This window comes from Panthera tigris, chromosome F2 (genome assembly GCF_018350195.1).
Source record: "Panthera tigris isolate Pti1 chromosome F2, P.tigris_Pti1_mat1.1, whole genome shotgun sequence".
Lineage (NCBI taxonomy): Eukaryota > Metazoa > Chordata > Mammalia > Carnivora > Felidae > Panthera > Panthera tigris.
The window spans coordinates 79471178-79488918 of record NC_056676.1 but is presented as its reverse complement, the minus strand read 5'-3'; the positions used below and the strand labels follow the sequence as shown (position 1 = coordinate 79488918).

General features: G+C 52.5%; 1 protein-coding gene across 3 annotated transcripts in view; it reads left to right on the top strand.

Annotated features, from left to right (window-relative positions):
- The first annotated feature begins 525 nt into the window (after positions 1-525).
- Positions 526-17741, top strand: part of TRAPPC9 (trafficking protein particle complex subunit 9) — a 578179-nt gene continuing 560963 nt past the window's right edge. For 2 of the 3 annotated variants that reach the window (XM_042973222.1, XM_042973221.1), the window contains exons 1-2: positions 527-624; positions 8854-9447. In XM_042973222.1, the coding sequence (XP_042829156.1) occupies positions 8864-9447 (584 nt within the window). In that variant the 5' untranslated portion in view covers positions 527-624; positions 8854-8863. Of the gene's footprint in view, positions 625-8853; positions 9448-17741 lie in introns of all 3 variants that reach the window. The other variant, XM_042973223.1, reaches the window with a different exon arrangement.

Here is a 17741-nt window from a genome sequence, read left to right as displayed (position 1 = left end):
GACCACGCTCCCGCTCCGGCTCTGACCTTTCACCTCGCGCCCCTGCCCAGCCCGGCTGCTGCGCGGGTGAAGCACGCCCAGGAGGACGCTTAGACCGCGCGTGCCTGTTTCCAAGCCTGCAAAAGGAGAACTTCACAGCCAACAGGTAGTTCTGAACATCAGCGATCCCTTCTGTGGGTGCTTGGTCCCCGGGGCGGAGGGGAGCCTGGCAGGGGGAGGGGGCGGTGGGCTGACACTTTAGGGGTCTTGCCGGGCCCCGGCAGGGGCGTTGAAGTTTGAGCAGCGCGCCTCGAAGGGGTTAGAAAGTGGCGCTGAGACACACACCCTGCTGGGTGTGGCGACCCAGGAGGGGAGGCTTTCTCCCGGTATCTGCTGTCCCTTCCCTCCCTTTCCCTCTCGTCTCCTTTCCCCTCTCTCTTCCCCCTCCCTGCGGCCCTCCGCGTCTCTCGTAAAGTCCGGAGCGGAGCCCGGGCCCGGACTGGCCCCGCGCATGCGCAGGAGGGTGCCGGCGCGGCCGCCGGTAGGAAGCGCCAGCTCTGAGTAGGGGGAGCGGCCGCAGAGGCTGCTCGGCTCCGCCGCCCGCCAGGCCGTCGGCTCCTGCTCCGGGCCCGGGGCGCCGGCTGTGTAAGTGCGAGGTGGGGGGCTCCGGGCCGGGGTTCGGCCGGCTGCGGGAGGGCTGCCTGTGTGTGGCGGCGAGCGACGGCGCGAGTCAGCCCGCACCTGCCCGGGACGGGGTCCAGTTCGCACCCGCCCCAGCCCGTGACCCTGCCCGGCTTCCGCAGCACACGTGTCCAGGGCCGCGTCCGCACCTGCCACCCCGGGGTCCCGGGCCCTGCTCTCCGCGGCGCGCGGCGGCGGCCCCCTCCCCTCTTGCGCCGAGCCGGGTCTGGGGACCCCCGGCGGGCGCCGGTCTCTCTCCCGGCTGGGCGCCCGGCCTGCCCGGGGCTTCCCCCCCCGTGCCTGCCATCCTGGCTCTGCGCGGGGTAGAGAGTGCCTCCGAGTGAGCTCGGCGCCCGTAGGCGCTCTTCCCCGGGATGAGATCTTCGCGTGGTCAACTCCGGCTGACCCCACTGGGGTGGCGGGGACAGACGCGTGCCCGCACTCTGCTTGCCTACGCTCCTCTCCTTCTCGGGAACCGCCGGCACAGATGTCTTTTAACCCACGGTTTTCTGGTGTTCAGACAGGGTGCTTGTTGAGTTCCTATGTTTTTTTTTTCTAGAGAGAGGGATTAAAATGTTGAACAGGGCTCGGTTTAGTTCAAAATGAACTGAAGGCGTGGGGCTGTGACATCCTCCATCCATCCCCCCCCCCCCACCAGTTTAAACTAGTGACTGGCAATTTTTGAAAAATAATTGCAGCCAGTTCCTAATCCAGCCCAGCGAGTGCTTGTGAACATGACACAACAGCATCGGAGGCATGATGTTGGAGACCCAGGAATATTGCCACACTAAAGATCTCCTGGCAGGGTTCTGTTTGTTTTTCTTAAATTGTGTGGCAGACTAGTAGTATAGACGGAAAACTAGTTGTCAAGAAATATAACTATTTATTATTATTTTATTTTATTATTTCAATTTTTAAAAATGTTTGTTTTTGAGAGAGAGAGAGCGAGAACATGAGTGGGGGAGGGGCAGAGAGAGAGAGAGAGAGAGAGAGAGAGGGAGACCTAGGATCCCAAGCAGGCTCCAGGCTCTGTGCTGTCAGCACTGAGCCCTATGTGAGGCTGGAACTCATGAACTGTGGGATCATGACCTGAGCCGAAGTTGGACGCTCAACCGACTGAGCCACCCAGGCGCCCCAAGAAACGTAGTTTTTTAAATAACTGGTTTATTGAGCTATCACTCACATACCACAAAATCCACCCATTTAAAATGTACAGCCGCATGGTTCTGCTGTATCCACAGTCGTGCAATCATCGTCGTATCAGAACATTTTTTATCAGTTCAAAAAGAACTCCTTTCTCCTTGCTAGCGACTTATTCTCTGGTCTTGCAGCCCCTAGTTTACTTTCTGTCTCCAGGGATGTGCATGTTGTGGGCATTTCATATAAGTGGAGTCATGCAGTGCATGGCCTTTTGTGATTGGCGATCTTTCACGTAGCATGCCTTCAAGGTTCACCCGTGTGGTAGCTGTATCATCAGTACTTTGTTCCCTTTATGTCTGAGTAACAGCCTATTGTTGGATAGACCACAATTTGGTTATCCGTTCATCAGTTGATGGACACTGGTGTTGTTTCCGTTTTTTGACTATTAAGAATAAGGCCGCTGCAAACATTTGTGGACAAGTTTTTGCGTGGGCGTATGTTTTCGAATCTCTTTGGTAGGTACCTCGGGGTAGAATTGCTGTTTATAGGGTAGCTTTATGTTTAGCTTTTGGGGGAACTACCATGTTGAAGAAATATAGTTTTGATGTTTTAATATTGCGTTCGATACTATTAGGAGATGGTGAACAGAATGACGGAGCCTTACCTCATCTGTGAGATTAAAGACAGTAATACTTCTTTCTTAGGATTGATGGGTAATCTCAGTAGGGCACGTTTTAGAGAGCCCAGTGGATTTCTTTTCTCCAGCTTGCGTGAGACCAGTTTCCTCCTGTGTTAGATGCGTATTTTGAATTTGGGGCAAAAGTGAAGAAGTTTGCTGAAACTGAGCCGCCTCAGGGATAACCCTTGCGTGAGGCTGCTGTAAGGTTTATTGACCTGGGGCGTGGATTTGATTGCTGGTGTCTTTTAGTGCCTTGTTAGAACTGGAAGGGACCCAGAGGGATCATTTGGTTCAGGGTGACTTATTTGTTTAGATTTCATAGATTCGTAAATTCCGGAAAACTGGGGGCAGAGACAGGCATGCCAGTGTTAGTGTTGGCCTAGATAGGACAATGGAAAAATAACTGCCATCTATTCTCACCAACATTTTGTAAAAACCAGGGTGTTTTAAGGCCAAAAAATGTGGAAGCTCATCACCATCAATTACAATAGTAGTGAATATTTATAAAGCACCTACTAAATTTACGTAAGGTTAGTTTTATTCTGGTTTTTCTCATTTTACTTGAGGCTAGGGAAACGGAACACCTGTCCTGAGACCCGTGTCCAGGACCCCCCGTCCACCCATCTTCAAGTGGATCTGCGTCTGTAACACACCTGCCTCTTTTTTTTAAATTTTGTTTATTTTTTAAGAGAGAGGGAGAGCGCGCGCATGAGTAGGGGAGGGGCAGAGAGAGGGAGACACAATCCGAAGCAGGTTCCAGGCTCTGAGCTGTCAGCACAGAGCCCGATGCGGGGCTCGAACTCACGGACCGCAAGATCATGACCTGAGCCGAAGTCGGACGCTCAACCGACTGAGCCACCCAGGCGCCCCTGCACCTGCCTCTTTTGTGTCTCAGTTTTCTTGCTCAGAGAAGAAGGCATTGCAGGACTAAGCAGCATACCCTGCTGACAGAGGACAGGTGCAGAGGCGAGGCTCTAAAACTACTTGACCTGGGGACGCCTGGGTAGCTCGGTTGAGCATCTGACTCAATTTTCGCTTGGGTCTTGGTCTCACGGTTGGGAGATTGAAGGGCCCGCTTGAGATTCTCTCTCTCTCCCTCTCTCTCTCTGTGTCCCTCCCCCATCTCTAAAATAAGAAAAAAACCAACCCCCCCCAAGTCCTCCAAAACTAGTTGACCTGCTGACAAGTAGGCTGTAAGCTCCTTGAAGTTGAACCTTCTCCCTTTTTCAACTGTTTAAAAATTTTAAAATACAGACAATAGCAAAAGTATACGTAATGTTTATGTATAGTTTAAAGAATGGCAAAACTCATGCCCCCGTGTCTGCCGTTCAGCTTAAGGCATGGGACAGAAGTACTACTTCTGAAGCCCGCTGTGTCTCTCTCGTACTACGCTCCTCTCTGCCATGCAAGGAACCACTACCGACATTTATTTTTCTTTCTTTTTTTATAATATGATTTATTGGCAAATTGGTTTCCATACGACACCCAGTGCTCATCCCAACAGGTGCCCTCCTCAATGCCCATCACCCACGTTCCCCTCTCCCCCACCCCCCATCAACCCTCAGTTTGTTCTCAGTATCCAAGAGGCTTTTATGGTTTGCCTCCCTCTCTCTCTGTAACTTTTTTTCTCCCTTCCCCTCCCCCGTGGTCTTCTGTTAAGTTTCTCAAGATCCACACGTGAGTGAAAACCTATGGTATCTGTCTTTCTCTGACTTATTTTACTTAGGGTAATACCCTCCAGTTCCATCCACGTTGCTGCACATGGCCAGATTTCCTTCTTTCTCATTGCCAAGTAGTATTTCATTGTATATATAAACCACATCTTCTTTATCCATTTGTCAGTTGATGGACATCAAATTTATTTTTCTTTATGGTTTTACCATGCGTGTAAATATCCCTAAACAGTATATTGTTTAGTGTTGCCTGGTTTTTAATTTTATGTAAGCGGGGAGAATCACGCTCTTTGCGTTGATCCACATCTTTATTTGCCCATCGTGTTGTTGAGATTCAACCATGTTCCTGGGTCATTCACGTTCACTGTTCTGTAGTATTCCGTTATGTTGGAGGGCCACAGTTCATTTATCCATTCTCCTGACAGTGGACATTTGGGTTGTCTTTAGTTCTGGCTTCTAAGAACCTTTGTTTATGTCTCTTGCCATCTGCAGGCCAGAGTTGCCTAGGATGTACCAGTCTGTATGGCCACTGTCATATAGGAGAGTTACTTTTTAAAATTTTTTTATTTTTTTAAATTTTTATTGAGAGTGAGAGACAGAGCGCAAGCAGGGCGGGCAGAGAGAGAGGGAGACACAGAATCCGAAGCAGGCTCCAGGCTCTGAGCTGTCAGCACAGTGCCCGACATGGGGCTCGAACCCACAAACTGTGAGATCATGACCTGTGCTGAAGTCGGACACTTAACTGACTGAGCCACCCAGGTGCCCCAATAAATAGAATATCTATACAACGGAATATTACTCAGCATTCAAAAAGAAGGAAATTTTGACCCATGCTACAATACGGATGAGCCCTGAATACATTCTGCTAAGCGAAATAAGGTAGTCACAAAAGGACACATAGTGTATGATTCCACTTACATGAGGGATCCAGAGCAGCTAAATTCACAGAGACAGTGGGGCGCCTGGGTGGCTCAGTCGGTTAAGCGTCCAACTTTGGCTCAGGTTGTGATCTCACGGTCTGTGAGGTTGAGAGTCCTATGGCAGTCTCTGCTCTGACAGCTTAGAACCTGGAGCCTGCTTCTGATTCTGTGTGTCTCCTTCTCTCTCTGCCCCTCCCCTGCTCATGCTCATGCTCTGTCTCTCTCTCTCTAAAATTTACAAATATTAAAGAAATAAAAAAAAAATTCACAGAGACAGAAAGTCAGAATGGTGGCTACCAGGGACGGGAAGGGCGGGGTTGGGGGGTCGTTGTCCACTGAGTGCAGAGTGTGAGGTGGGAGAGATGGAAAAGTTCTGGAAGCAGCTACACAATGATGTGAATATACTCAGCGCCATAGTAGTAAATCTTATGATATGTATATTTTACCACAATAAAACTTAAAAAAAAATTTTTTTTTAATGTTTATTTATTTTTGAGACAGAGAGAGACAGAGCATGAACGGGGGAGGGGCAGAGAGAGAGGGAGACACAGAATCGGAAGTAGGCTCCAGGCTCTGAGCCATCAGCCCAGAGCCCGATGCAGGGCTCGAACTCACGGACCGTGAGATCGTGACCTGAGCTGAAGTCGGACGCTTAACTGACTGAGCCACCCAGGCGCCCCCACAATAAGACTTTTATTTTGTCCATTTATTTTGGGTGTGAAATGGTCTATCACTATGGCTTTAATTTGCTTTTTCCTGATTGTCATTGAAGCGGGGCATCCTTCTGTCCATGTCTCGGCTGTTTGAGTTTCCTCTTCAAAGATACCTATTTGAGCATTTTCCCCATATTCTGATTGGGTCAAGTGTCTTTCTTACACATGGATTACCCATTGTCTCGGTGTCATTTATTGGGGAGTCTGTCCTGTCCTACTGCTCTACAATGGCACCTCTACCATATTTCAAATGACCATGTATGTGTGGGTCTGGGTCTGGGCATGATCACGGTCCATCTTTCTTTTTATCCCTGTGCCAACCCTGTGCCGACTGTAGCTTTTTATGTGGTCTTTTTTCCCCTCCACAGATTTATTGAAATATAATTTATATACGATACATTTGACCCATTTAAATCTACAGTTTAGTGGTTTTTAGTGTATTCACAGAGCTACGTAGCCACCACTGGTTTTACAACATTTCATCAGCCCCAAAAGAAACCCTGTATCCTGTTAGCAGTTGTAGTTGTGTCTGGTCTTGCTGTTGGGGAGGGGGACACATGCCCCTCCTCAGTGGTGATTCTTGGCTGTTCTTGACAGTCTCTCTCTCTATATATAGACTTCCCGGTAGGAAGTCTAATCAGAGTAGCATTGAATCTATATACCGGGTTGGGGAGGATTAACATCTTTCTTCTCTTTGTACTCATGAATATGTGTGGGACCCTGTCTTTTCCTCTGTACGGAGCCTGGCATGTGGGAAGTTGTCACTAAATGTTGGGTATGTGAATGATGAACTTTTACGCATCATTAATGTCAACCAGAGCCCCTCACAAAAAAGAAAACTAAACCTTGGTGAAACTACGCGACTCGTGGTCACATAGCTTGACAGCCAGGGACATACTCGAAGGACTTGTGCCTGCCTTCATGTCCTCTGCCACCTAATGGGCTGGCAGCATCCTTTTTGCTGATAACGTGGGTTACTTGGCTGCTTTAAATTTCATTAATTCGATCTTATCTGTAGGTGGCTTTTCTTAGGTGGGTCTAGGTGTGATGTGTGCACATGTTAATAAGGATCTGTATTTGGGAGAGCTCATGGCTTGTGTAGAGCCTGGCTCAGAGTGCCCGCTGAGCCCCTGCAGGAAGTGGGAACGCCATAGCAAAGGCTGGGATTTCCATCGTGACTCAAAATTCCCAACTTCTGTAACCTGTGACACCTCTATTTTGGGTGCAAACATACTGAATAACTTGGTGACACTTCACCGTACAGCACTGTGGAGAGAAGGCCTGTGTGCTTGTCCTTGTCTTTTCTTTCTTTCTTCTATGCACTTGTTCTCCTGGGCCTCGTGGACACTTCATGCCTCCACAGCGCCCAGGACTTGCAGGTGCTGCTGCGACACGGTCCTTGTCCGTAGGGCCTGTCCATGGTGCTTGTCCGTAGGGCCTGTCTGCGCGCGGTCCTTGTCCGTAAGGCTTGTCCTTGTCCCTAAGGCTTGTTCTTGTCCTTAGGGCCTGTCTTTGGTGCTTGTCCGTAGGGCCTGTCTGCCGTCCTTGTCCGTAAGGCTTGTCCTTGTCTTTGTCCATAGGACCTGTCCTTGTCCTTGTCGTAGGGCCTGTCCACGGCACTTGTCCATAGGGCCTGTCTGTGCATGGTCCTTGTCCGTAAGGCTTGTCCATAGGCCCTGTCTGCGGTCCTTGTCTGTAAGGCTTGTCCTTGTCCTTGTCCATAGGGCCTGTCCATGGTGCTTGTCTGTAGGTCCTGTCTGCAGTCCTTGTCCGTAAGTTTTGTCCTTGTCCTTGTCCATAGGGGCTGTCCTTGTCCTTGTTGTAGGGCCTGTCCATGGTGCTTGTCCGTAAGGCTTGTCCTTGTCCTTGTCCTTGTCCATAGGGCCTGTCTGCGGTGCTTGTCCATAGGGCCTGTCCTTGTTCTTGTCCGTAGGGCCTCTTGTCCGTAGGGCCTGTCTGCAGTCCATGTCCGTAGGGCCTGTCTGCGCGCGGTCCTTGTCCGTAAGGCTTGTCCTTGTCCCTAAGGCTTGTTCTTGTCCTTAGGGCCTGTCTGTGGTGCTTGTCCGTAGGGCCTGTCTGCCGTCCTTGTCCGTAAGGCTTGTCCTTGTCCATAGGGGCTGTCCTTGTTCTTGTTGTAGGGCCTGTCCGCGGTGCTTGTCCGTAAGGCTTGTCCTTGTCCTTGTCCATAGGGCCTGTCTGCGGTGCTTGACCATAGGGCCTGTCCTTGTCCTTGTCCGTAGGGCCTGTCCTTGGTCCTTGCCCGTAGGGCCTGTCCATGGTCCTTGTCTGTAGGGCCTGTCCACTGCCATTCTGGGCTTCCCTTCGTCTCTGCGCAGTGAAGGCCTGGACCAGATATGTGTTTTGCTGTTGCTTTTAAAGCCATGGCTCCTTTTGAGAAACAGAAAACCTTAAATCTCCGCCTTCAGCCCTGGCCCTTGAGGGCTTGAGAAGTCTCCCAGGGACTGCCATACCTCTCTGTTGAACGCTGCGGTGGGTGTGGTTCTTTCTGAGGCGGCGTGGAAGAGAATGTTTGGAGAATGCCTGCTAGGAGGGGTAGTGGGCGGGCCGTGTGGCACCTGCTGTGGGACTCGGGCTCAAACACTGCCTCTCAGGGGGCCTCTCTTTGCCTCAGGTCCTTCACCAGTAGAGTTGAGGTGGTGTTACGGAGAGGTTTAAGTGAGATGCTACACATATAAACCATTTATGTCCTGTAGACCAGAGTTCAACTCCAGATCTTCTGATTCCACTGTGGTTCTTCTCATTATGTCCCGCCGAGGGGAAGAGGGAGCAGTTCAGTGGTTCCATCGGCACCTGGCCAGGTGTTGGAAATAGACAATGAGAGACGTGCTTTTTCTGCAGGACCTCGAGGCCTAGACCGAGAGCTGTGGCATTGTGATAAGAGCTGTGGTGGCCGTGTGCAGGAGTCCAAGGACAGATTGTAGCCCGCGGCTTTGCGTGGGGCTTACCCGGCCTCCCCGGTGGTGAGCGTCAGAACCGCCGTATCCCAAGGTGGGCCGACAGCCTTCAACACCCGTGCACCTCAAAGTCCCCTTTCTCTCTTTGGGCAGGGTCTTCAAAATGAGTGTCCCCGACTACATGCAATGTGCCGAGGACCACCAGACTCTCCTCGTGGTGGTGCAGCCTGTGGGCATTGTGTCGGAAGAGAACTTCTTCAGGATCTACAAGAGGATCTCCTCCGTGAGCCAGATCAGCGTGCGGGACTCCCAGCGGGTGCTCTCCATCCGCTACAGGCACCACTACCCACCGGAGAACAACGAGTGGGGCGACTTCCAGACCCATCGCAAGGTCGTGGGCCTCATCACCATCACAGACTGCTTCTCGGCCAAGGACTGGCCTCAGACCTTCGAGAAGTTCCACGTGCAGAAGGAGATCTACGGCTCCACGCTCTACGACTCCCGCCTCTTTGTCTTTGGGCTGCAGGGGGAGATCACGGAGCAGCCGCGCACCGATGTGGCCTTCTACCCCAACTACGAGGACTGTGAGGCGGTGGAGAAGAGAATCGAGGACTTCATCGAATCCCTCTTCATTGTGCTCGAGTCCAAGCGTCTGGACAGGGCCACAGACAAGTCTGGGGATAAGATCCCCCTCCTCTGTGTCCCATTTGAGAAAAAGGACTTTGTGGGACTGGACACAGATAGCAGGTAAGTTTACCTAGGGGCCCAGAGGCTTCGTGATCGGGCTGCTTCTGGACGGCAAGACGGGATAAGCAGATAGCAGAGTTTCACTGCAGTGGGGGGTGGACAGGTGCAGTCCGCAGTTTTCAGACTTGTAAGGATGGGCCAGCCTTCCGTTAAGGGAAATCCTTGCAGGGTTAGTGTGTACCCCTCCTCCCCCGTTTCAGACTCCTTCTGGGACCCCCTGAGGTGCTGTCCAACATGGTAGCCCCTTGTGGCTTGTGAATACCAGAGAGGTGACCAGTCTGAGCTGAGATGTGCTGTACGTAAAACGCACATCAGGTATTGAGACTTAGCACGGAAAAAAGAAAATATCTCATTAATGTATTTTTAATTTTTTTAATGTTTATTCATTGTTGAGACACAGAGAGATGTAGAGCATGAGTGGGGGAGGGACAGAGAGCGAGGGGAAGAGAGGATCCGAAGTGGGCTCCGTGCTGACAGCAGAGAGCCTGACGCGGGGCTCGAACTCATGAACTGTGAGATCATGACCTGGGCTGAAGCCAGATACTTAACCGACTGAGCCACCCAGGCGCCTCATTAATATTTTTACATGTCAGATGGTAGTATTTTACATGTATTAGTTAAACAAAATATTAAAATCAGTTTCAGTAGTTTTTTACTTTTTAAACTGTGGCAACTGGAAGGAAAGTCTTATTTCTGTGGCTCACATTTTATTCCTATTGGATAGCACTGCCTCAGCGCCCAGTTTGAAACTTTGATTCATCCTCGTCCCTTCGATTCATAGATGAGGTGCCAAAGCAGGAGAGGCGCCAGAGCTAGGAGCTAGCTGAGCTGAGCAGGAAAGGAGGTCTGGCCGCCCAGGCTGGGTGCTGCGCACGGGTCAGGCCCCTTCTTCCTACGATAGCCACAGCGTCTGACTCCTCGCTGACAGTCAGCCTAGACAAGCATCATCAGGGTGTCAGAAACACCACCAGGGACTTCCCAAAGAGCACCTTATACAGATGAACGTGTGTTCACGTTCTCTGTATTAGAGGGGGTGTTGGACAGAGCAGGAAAAGATCAGGCCTCACATTTCCCCTGAGATTCAGTCAACAACTGAACTTTGCCCCAGAATTGCAGGTTAGCTCTCTGTGCTGTTTGTTCCCCCGGTCTGTCCCCTGCTCTGCTTCCCTGTGCTGTGACCATTGTGTCCATGCACGGAAGAGAACGACGTGTGATAGTTTGCCTAGAGGAGGTCCCCTTGAGTGAGGGAGAGTGTCGGCTTCGTGGCCTTGGGCACCTAGTCTCTTAGTCCCCTTCTTTTTCTTCTTATTTTTTTTAATATTTATTTTTGAGAGAGAGAGAGAGAGAGAGAGAGCAAGCGAGCAGGGGAGGAGCGCCAGAGCGATCCATAGAGATCAGAGTGATCCACAGAGACCAGAGCAATCCACAGAGATCAGAGCGATCCATAGAGACCAGAGCGACCCAAAGAGACCAGAGCGATCCATAGAGACCAGAGCAATCCATAGAGACCAGAGCGATCCAAAGAGACCAGAGCGATCCATAGAGATCTAGAGTGATCCATAGAGACCAGAGCGATCCATAGAGACCAGAGCGATCCAAAGAGACCAGAGCGATCCATAGAGACCAGAGCGATCCATAGAGATCTAGAGTGATCCATAGAGACCAGAGCGATCCAAAGAGACCAGAGCGATCCATAGAGACCAGAGTGATCCAGAGACCAGAGCGATCCAAAGAGACCAGAGCGATCCAAAGAGACCAGAGCGATCTATAGAGACCAGAGCGATCTGTAGAGACCAGAGCGATCCATAGAGATCTAGAGTGATTCATAGAGATCAGAGCGATCTATAGAGACCAGAGCGATCCGTAGAGACCAGAGCGATCCGTAGAGACCAGAGCGATCCAAAGAGACCAGAGCGATCCATAGAGACCAGAGCGATCCATAGAGATCTAGAGCGATCCATAGAGACCAGAGCGATCCAGAGACCAGAGCGATCCAAAGAGACCAGAGCGATCTATAGAGACCAGAGCGATCCAAAGAGACCAGAGCGATCCATAGAGACCAGAGCGATCCATAGAGATCTAGAGTGATTCATAGAGATCAGAGCAATCCAAAGAGACCAGAGCGATCCAAAGAGACCAGAGTGATCCATAGAGACCAGAGTGATCCATAGAGATCTAGAGCGATCCATAGAGACCAGAGCGATCCAAAGAGACCAGAGTGATCCATAGAGATCCACAGCGATCCATAGAGATCAGAGCGATCCAAAGAGATCCAGAGCGATCCAAAGCGGGCTCTGCACTCAGAGCAGCGAGTCCCATGTGGGGCTCAAACCCAACCATGAGATCATGACTTGAGCCAAGGTCAGACACTTACCTGATTGAGCCACCCAGGTGCCCCTTCTTCTTCTTCTTCTTCTTCTTCTTTTTTTTTTTTTTTTTTAAGTTTATTTATTTTGAAAGAGAGACAGAGAGAGCATGTGCACACGAGCTGGGAGGGACAGAGAGAAGAGAGAGAGAATCCCAAGTAGGCTAAGCACTGTCAGCACAGAGCCCAACGTGGGGCTCGATCCCACGAACTGACATGAACTGAGCTGAGATCAAAAATTAGATGCTTAACTGACTTGAGCCACCCAGGTCCCCCTCTGTGTCCCTTTCTGTAGATTGTGGATCAGGGTCTCCCGGGTGAGGCTTAATTAACCCAGTGTGCATGCTGGCAGAGTGCCCACTGCAAAGTAGGTGGTCAGTAAGTTTCTTGAATTTACCTAAGGTCAAACACTGCCCTTCTGCTTGTTGGTAAGTTGGAGCAGAAATTGTCACAGAACTGAGAAAAACCAGGCCCTAGGCCAGCCCTGTGAGTGGGGAGCACAGAGTAGCCCAAGTTCCACCTGCCTGTGGTGCTTTGCAGGGTCTGGGGTGGTGTTCATTTCCTCGCCACGCACTTTTAGTGGCCTAAGGAAGGGGCAGGCATGTTGCACCTGTGACCTGTGCTCAGTCCTCCCGGTGGCCCTGTGGTCTACATGCTGGTCCTCCCCTTTTACGCCTTGGGGCCGGGGTGGCAAGGTGTAGGAGCTGGTCAGCCACGAGGGACAGAGCTATGGTGCCCACTGAGCCCTCTCCACAGCGGTGCTCAGTGGGGCGGGCGCCCTGGCCACTGTCCCTTACCACACGGGGCTGCACCGTGCACACAGCCCCTGCACTCCCCAGCCGCAGCGGCCTGGGGTGCGGGCACGGACTGGCTTGTCCCTGCCGCCCAGACCAGTGGGGGAGAGGCTGAAGCCTCAAAGGCAGCTGGGAACCCCGCTCTGACCCCATGCCTGGGACATCCTCCTTTGCTGCACGAGGCACCAGTGACATATTTTAGTCATCGACTTCTTGGCTTTGAGGTTGCAGACCCACCAGGGAATGCCAGCTTGTTCTTGCCCTTTGAAATCTATGCTCACGGTTTGAAGGGAGTGACAGGACTGTCTTGGGACACTGCCTGGCACGTGCCGGGTAATAATATCAGCAAGCATCGAGTGAGGGCCTCCACGTGCCAGGCGTGGCTCTAGGCCCCGGAAAAGCGGCAGTGGATTGAACTGGCCTCCCGGTGGGTCCATTCTGCTCTGAGTGCTGTAAACACTCAGCTCTCTTTTGACCTCAAATCAAATACATTCTTCTGTAATCTCTGCTAACACTGTTGCTCTCACTGCTGTGTAGCAGGTTCCGTTCCTGCAGCTCTTGTAGGAGCGTCCAACTGAAATGAGATCGTATTCTGCAGCTCACAAGGAAATGTCTAGGTGAAGGCCAAGTTTCGGTTGGTGCGCTGGCCACATGGATAGGCCCCGTGGCCGACTCGGCTGAGTGCAGGCCCCACACTTCCCAGTAACGTGGGGTGCGGGTGTATTTCACTTGAACATCCCGCGTGCCCCTGGCCTCATGAGAGCCCCTTGGTAGGTTCCTGGACGTGCAGTGTCGTAGGCGTGAAAGTTATTTTTGTTCTTGTGTGTTTCTAATTTTTGCTTGTTCCTCTTTCTTTTCTTTTCCTTTTTTTTTTTTCTGTCATACCGCCCTGTGAGTATGTTGTTGGGTCTGAAAAGGTAGGCTGTGAACATATTGCCTTGAAAATAGCTAGATTTCCCTGTGTGCTGCCTCCTCATTGCCTTTACTGCTTTAAAAAACCAAAACTTACCGCTGCCTGGATCCGTATTACTCTGATCATCTTTTTATTTTTGAATCATCTTATTAAAAGTTTTTTTTTTTTTTTGCTTTTTTAGCACGTAACCCATGGGTGTTTGATATCTGTTTAAAATATTTGCTTTGGGGAACTTGTTTGGTCTTCCTTCGCATTTGGTGACAAATGAGCCCTGATTCATCTTTTTTGTTCGTTTTGAAGGAGTGAGATGCTAATTGATTTGGGTGGCTTCGCGGGCTTTTCCACCGGGCATCTTAACCTGTAAAGTCTAAGACAAGCGGCCCCTCGCTCCATTCTGGCTTTTGAATGAGCACCTCGGGCACGTGTTTCCTGGCTGTTGCTGTGTGATGTGCATGACGGTGCTTTAGCTCCCGCGGCGGTCGCCGGTGCAGGGACGCGAAGGGACGCCGAGGAGGGCATGGTTGCCCCTTGCCCACCCCCGCAGCATGCTACTGACTTCACTTCACCTTAGCAGCTCTCCCTCATAAAAGGGCAGAGACTGTCCAACAGTCTGCACCGGTCTCATGCCCTTTTATGACAGGGACTGTTTCTAAGCATTAGGAAAACGTGGCCTTCTCAATAGCTGGTTCATTTGGATCTTGTGGACACAGGGACCTCTGTGGTTGACCACAGCTGACTTTCTGTGTTAGCCAGTAGGCATGCAGAGCCGGGTCATGGGGTTCACCTGAGCGGTCGAGCGGGCCCTTACTTGCACCAGCCTTTATTCTTCATGAAACTCCGTGTTGGTGAGAATTAGCCGTTTCTGTGTTTGTTGAGGCTCACGTCTGTCACTGAAGGGCGTGTCATTAGTTTGCGGCGGGGGAACTCCAGCAGTTAACCAAGCTCGGTCCTGGAGGGAGAACCTGGGGCTGATCCAGGTCCTTGTGTTCCCCCGCCCCGGCCCAGCTCCCCCGGGGGGGAGGTTTTGCTGCGGCCACCGTGCTGGCCGGGAGGCCCTGATTTCTTCTTTAATGCTCTGGCCCGAAGGGGAATACGTTCGTCCTTCGTTTACTTTGCCTCAGTTGAGACTGGCTGGACTTTCAGAAAGAGTCCCTCATGTTCCGGGGTGGGGGACTAAGGCAGGAGTGCGGTGTAGCAAGTACGAGAAGCCGTCCGCCTTCAGAAAGGCAGGGCAGGGATGCTGTGACGGCCGGGCTGTGCCCCGGAACACGGGACCTTTCCCGTTGCTCCCTAGGCCCCAGGGGACTGGTGTAAGAGTGGCCTTGCCCGGCCTCCTCCCTTCTCACCTGCTCACCTCTGGCAGGTAGGTCCATTCAGCGGGAGCTCTCCCAGACCTCGGACCCTTCAAAGTTCAGACTGCAGGACAGCCATGAGCCTCTTTTTCTGGGCCGTCTTCGTGGCCTCCTGTGCGAGACCACGTGCCTTCCCTGAGTGTCGGTGCCAGGAGAGCCCTCCCTCTCTTCAGAGGGCTGTGACACTCAGCGCACGCCTGCCGTGTCCTGCACTGAGGTATACTTAGGGACAGAAATGTCACGGCTCGTCACTGGGCCGGGGGCGGGGGGGCGGGGTGAGGAAAAGAGGAAATCGAGTGAGAAAGTCAGGGTTTTGACCTGAACAGCTGGGCATGTGGTGGGGCTGTCTGCTGGGAAGGACTGGAGGTACCTGCTGGGGGTCAAATTCCAGAGCGAATGTTGGACGTGTTTTTACATGCCTGTATTCGTTCGATATTCAAGTGACCGTTTCAAAGAGGCAGTTGGATTTATGAGCCTGGAGTGCAGGTGACAGAGTGGACTGGAGAGACACCCTGGGAGGTGTCGGTATGTGGCTTGTGTTTAGGACCAAGGGTGTGGGTGAGCTCACCTAGCGAGGTGTAGACTGGGGTGGGAGGAGGGGCCGGGCTGTGACCAGTGGGCTGGAGGGAAGCCCGGTATGGGATTTTGGGAGCTGGTGCCATTTATCTTAAAAGCACTGGAGGGCAGGGCAGCTGCTAAGGAAGCCCCGGGGGGGATGGTGTGCTGGACCTACATCCCGGGAGGACTCCTCCTGCAGCAGGAGGGTGGAGGAGAGCCCCCTGGGAGCCAGAGTCTCATGGGGCGGTGGGATAGAGCCGCGCTGGTCCTTGAGGGAGGGCGCAGAGGCCTGAGGAGTGGGGGCGTCCCAGACTCCTGGTCTGTCCCGTGGAGCAGAAGGCACGTTGGGTAGGGCTCTGGGGGGACTGGGAGCAGGAGCTGACCTGTAGGATTGGTGGATAGTTCTGGAATAGTCTTTCCCCCGCAAAGACTTTAAAAGAATCTCCTGAGTACGTCAATAGTTACTTTGGAGGAAGCAGTTCTGTTTTGACCCTTCTAAGGGTAAGGCACGATATTTGCGGGTTCAGAGAAGAGTGAGGGCCTGTCACGGGGCTTCTGTCGCGAGGGGGAATAATGCCAGTTTAAGACGGGAAGGGGGCAGGGGAGGGGGAAGGTGCCGATTAGTCCCTACGTATGGCACTCAGCACCGAGGCAGTCTTCGCACGCTGAGCCACGTGTCGGGAGTTGACAGTAACGGTACTGGAGGCGGGAAATGTGCGTTTGGATGCCGAGTCCTTTTCCGGTTGGAACGGAGAACACAGCGGTGCGTCCTGAACTTCTGTTCTGTTGACATTGTTGTCTTATTTTACTCAGTAGGGTGAAAAGTCCCTGCATGTTGGTATCACGGTGAGATGTTTTCATGGGTATTAAGTGGAAGTTTTGTTCCCCGTCAGGTCCGGTGGCTTGTGACACACACGTGAGAAGCCTTGACTTTGGGGCTTGGGCTGTGTTTGCTTTTTGTTTAAAATTTTTTTTTAACGTTTATTTATTTTTGAGACAGAGAGAGAGCATGAACGGGGAGGGTCAGAGAGAGAGGGAGACACAGAATCTGAAACAGGCTCCAGGCTCCCAACTGTCAGCACAAAGCCCGACGCGGGGCTCGAACTCATGGACCGCGAGATCATGACCTGAGCCGAAGTCGGCCGCCCAACCAACTGAGCTACCCAGGCGCCCCTGGCTGTGTTTGCTTTTTGTTCCTCCCTCCTCTGCTCTCATCCTCCTCATCTCCCCACATGCTCTCAGAGAGGCCCTGCTTTTAATGGGGTGAATGGTAACAGTGCGGTCGCGTTGTGGGGGGCAGCCTGGCCAAGACCTGAGGGACATAACGAGGGGAGATTTCCAGGAGACAGAGGGCTCTGTGTGTATTCTGAAGACGGGATAAGAGCCAGCCAGGTGACGGGACCATGAGGGCGGCTCGGGTGGCGGGAGCGGCCTGGGCGGAGGCCTTGAGGAAGGTGTCCTGTGCTGGGGGGCCGGGGGTCTGTGTCCCAGGCTTCAGGGTGGGGGCTGCTCCTGGTGGAGAGGACACTCGAGAGGGCCTGTCATACAGGGCTTCGGAGGAGCTTGGGTTTTATCAGAACTGACAACAGAGGGAGGCAGTGAAGGGGTCAGTGGGGAGTGGCCTTTAGGAGAGGGTTCTTGGTTTTGGGTTCAGTGGAAGGAGGGGGTTGGGCCGGGCGGGAGCAGCTCAGTCCCTTTGAGACCCATCCATTCATCTGTTTATTGATAGCAAACGTGCTGCTGAGCGTCCAGGGGAGAGGAATGGATACACAGTAGGAAGCAAAACATACGTGTCGTTTTGGGGCTTACAGATGTCAGAAGTTGATTCAGCTAGAATGTTCTAGGAGCACAGCAGAGACGCCTGCCCAAAGTGCAGAGGTAGGAGGCAGGGAAGGCTGTCTTGAGAAGCTGACCATCAAATGGGGTGAGGCCCAAGGAGAGCGTGAAGTGGCGAGGCAGAAGGTGGGGCCCGCGGTCACTGGGGTCGGGTAAGGCTGCAGAGCGCAGGGGGTGGGCAGTGGGGGAGCCAGAACTGTACTGGGGAACCTTGAAGGGTTTGAAGTGGGGGACTGAATCAGATTTATGCTTCGGGAAGGCCGCTCCGGGTGGGCGTGAGTGTAGCAGGGACGGAGTGGAGACTGGCGAGGGGCTCGTTGGAAGGCTGTGGAGGTATCCAGGAGGAGAGAGATGAGGGCGTCTGGTTGGGGATGCCAGGGTGGCCTAGGTGTGGAGTTTTCTTATGGGGAGGGCTGGCTTGTTAGTGGGGGAGGGGGGCATGCTAACACTGCGTTGTGGCTGTGAAGGAGACTGGG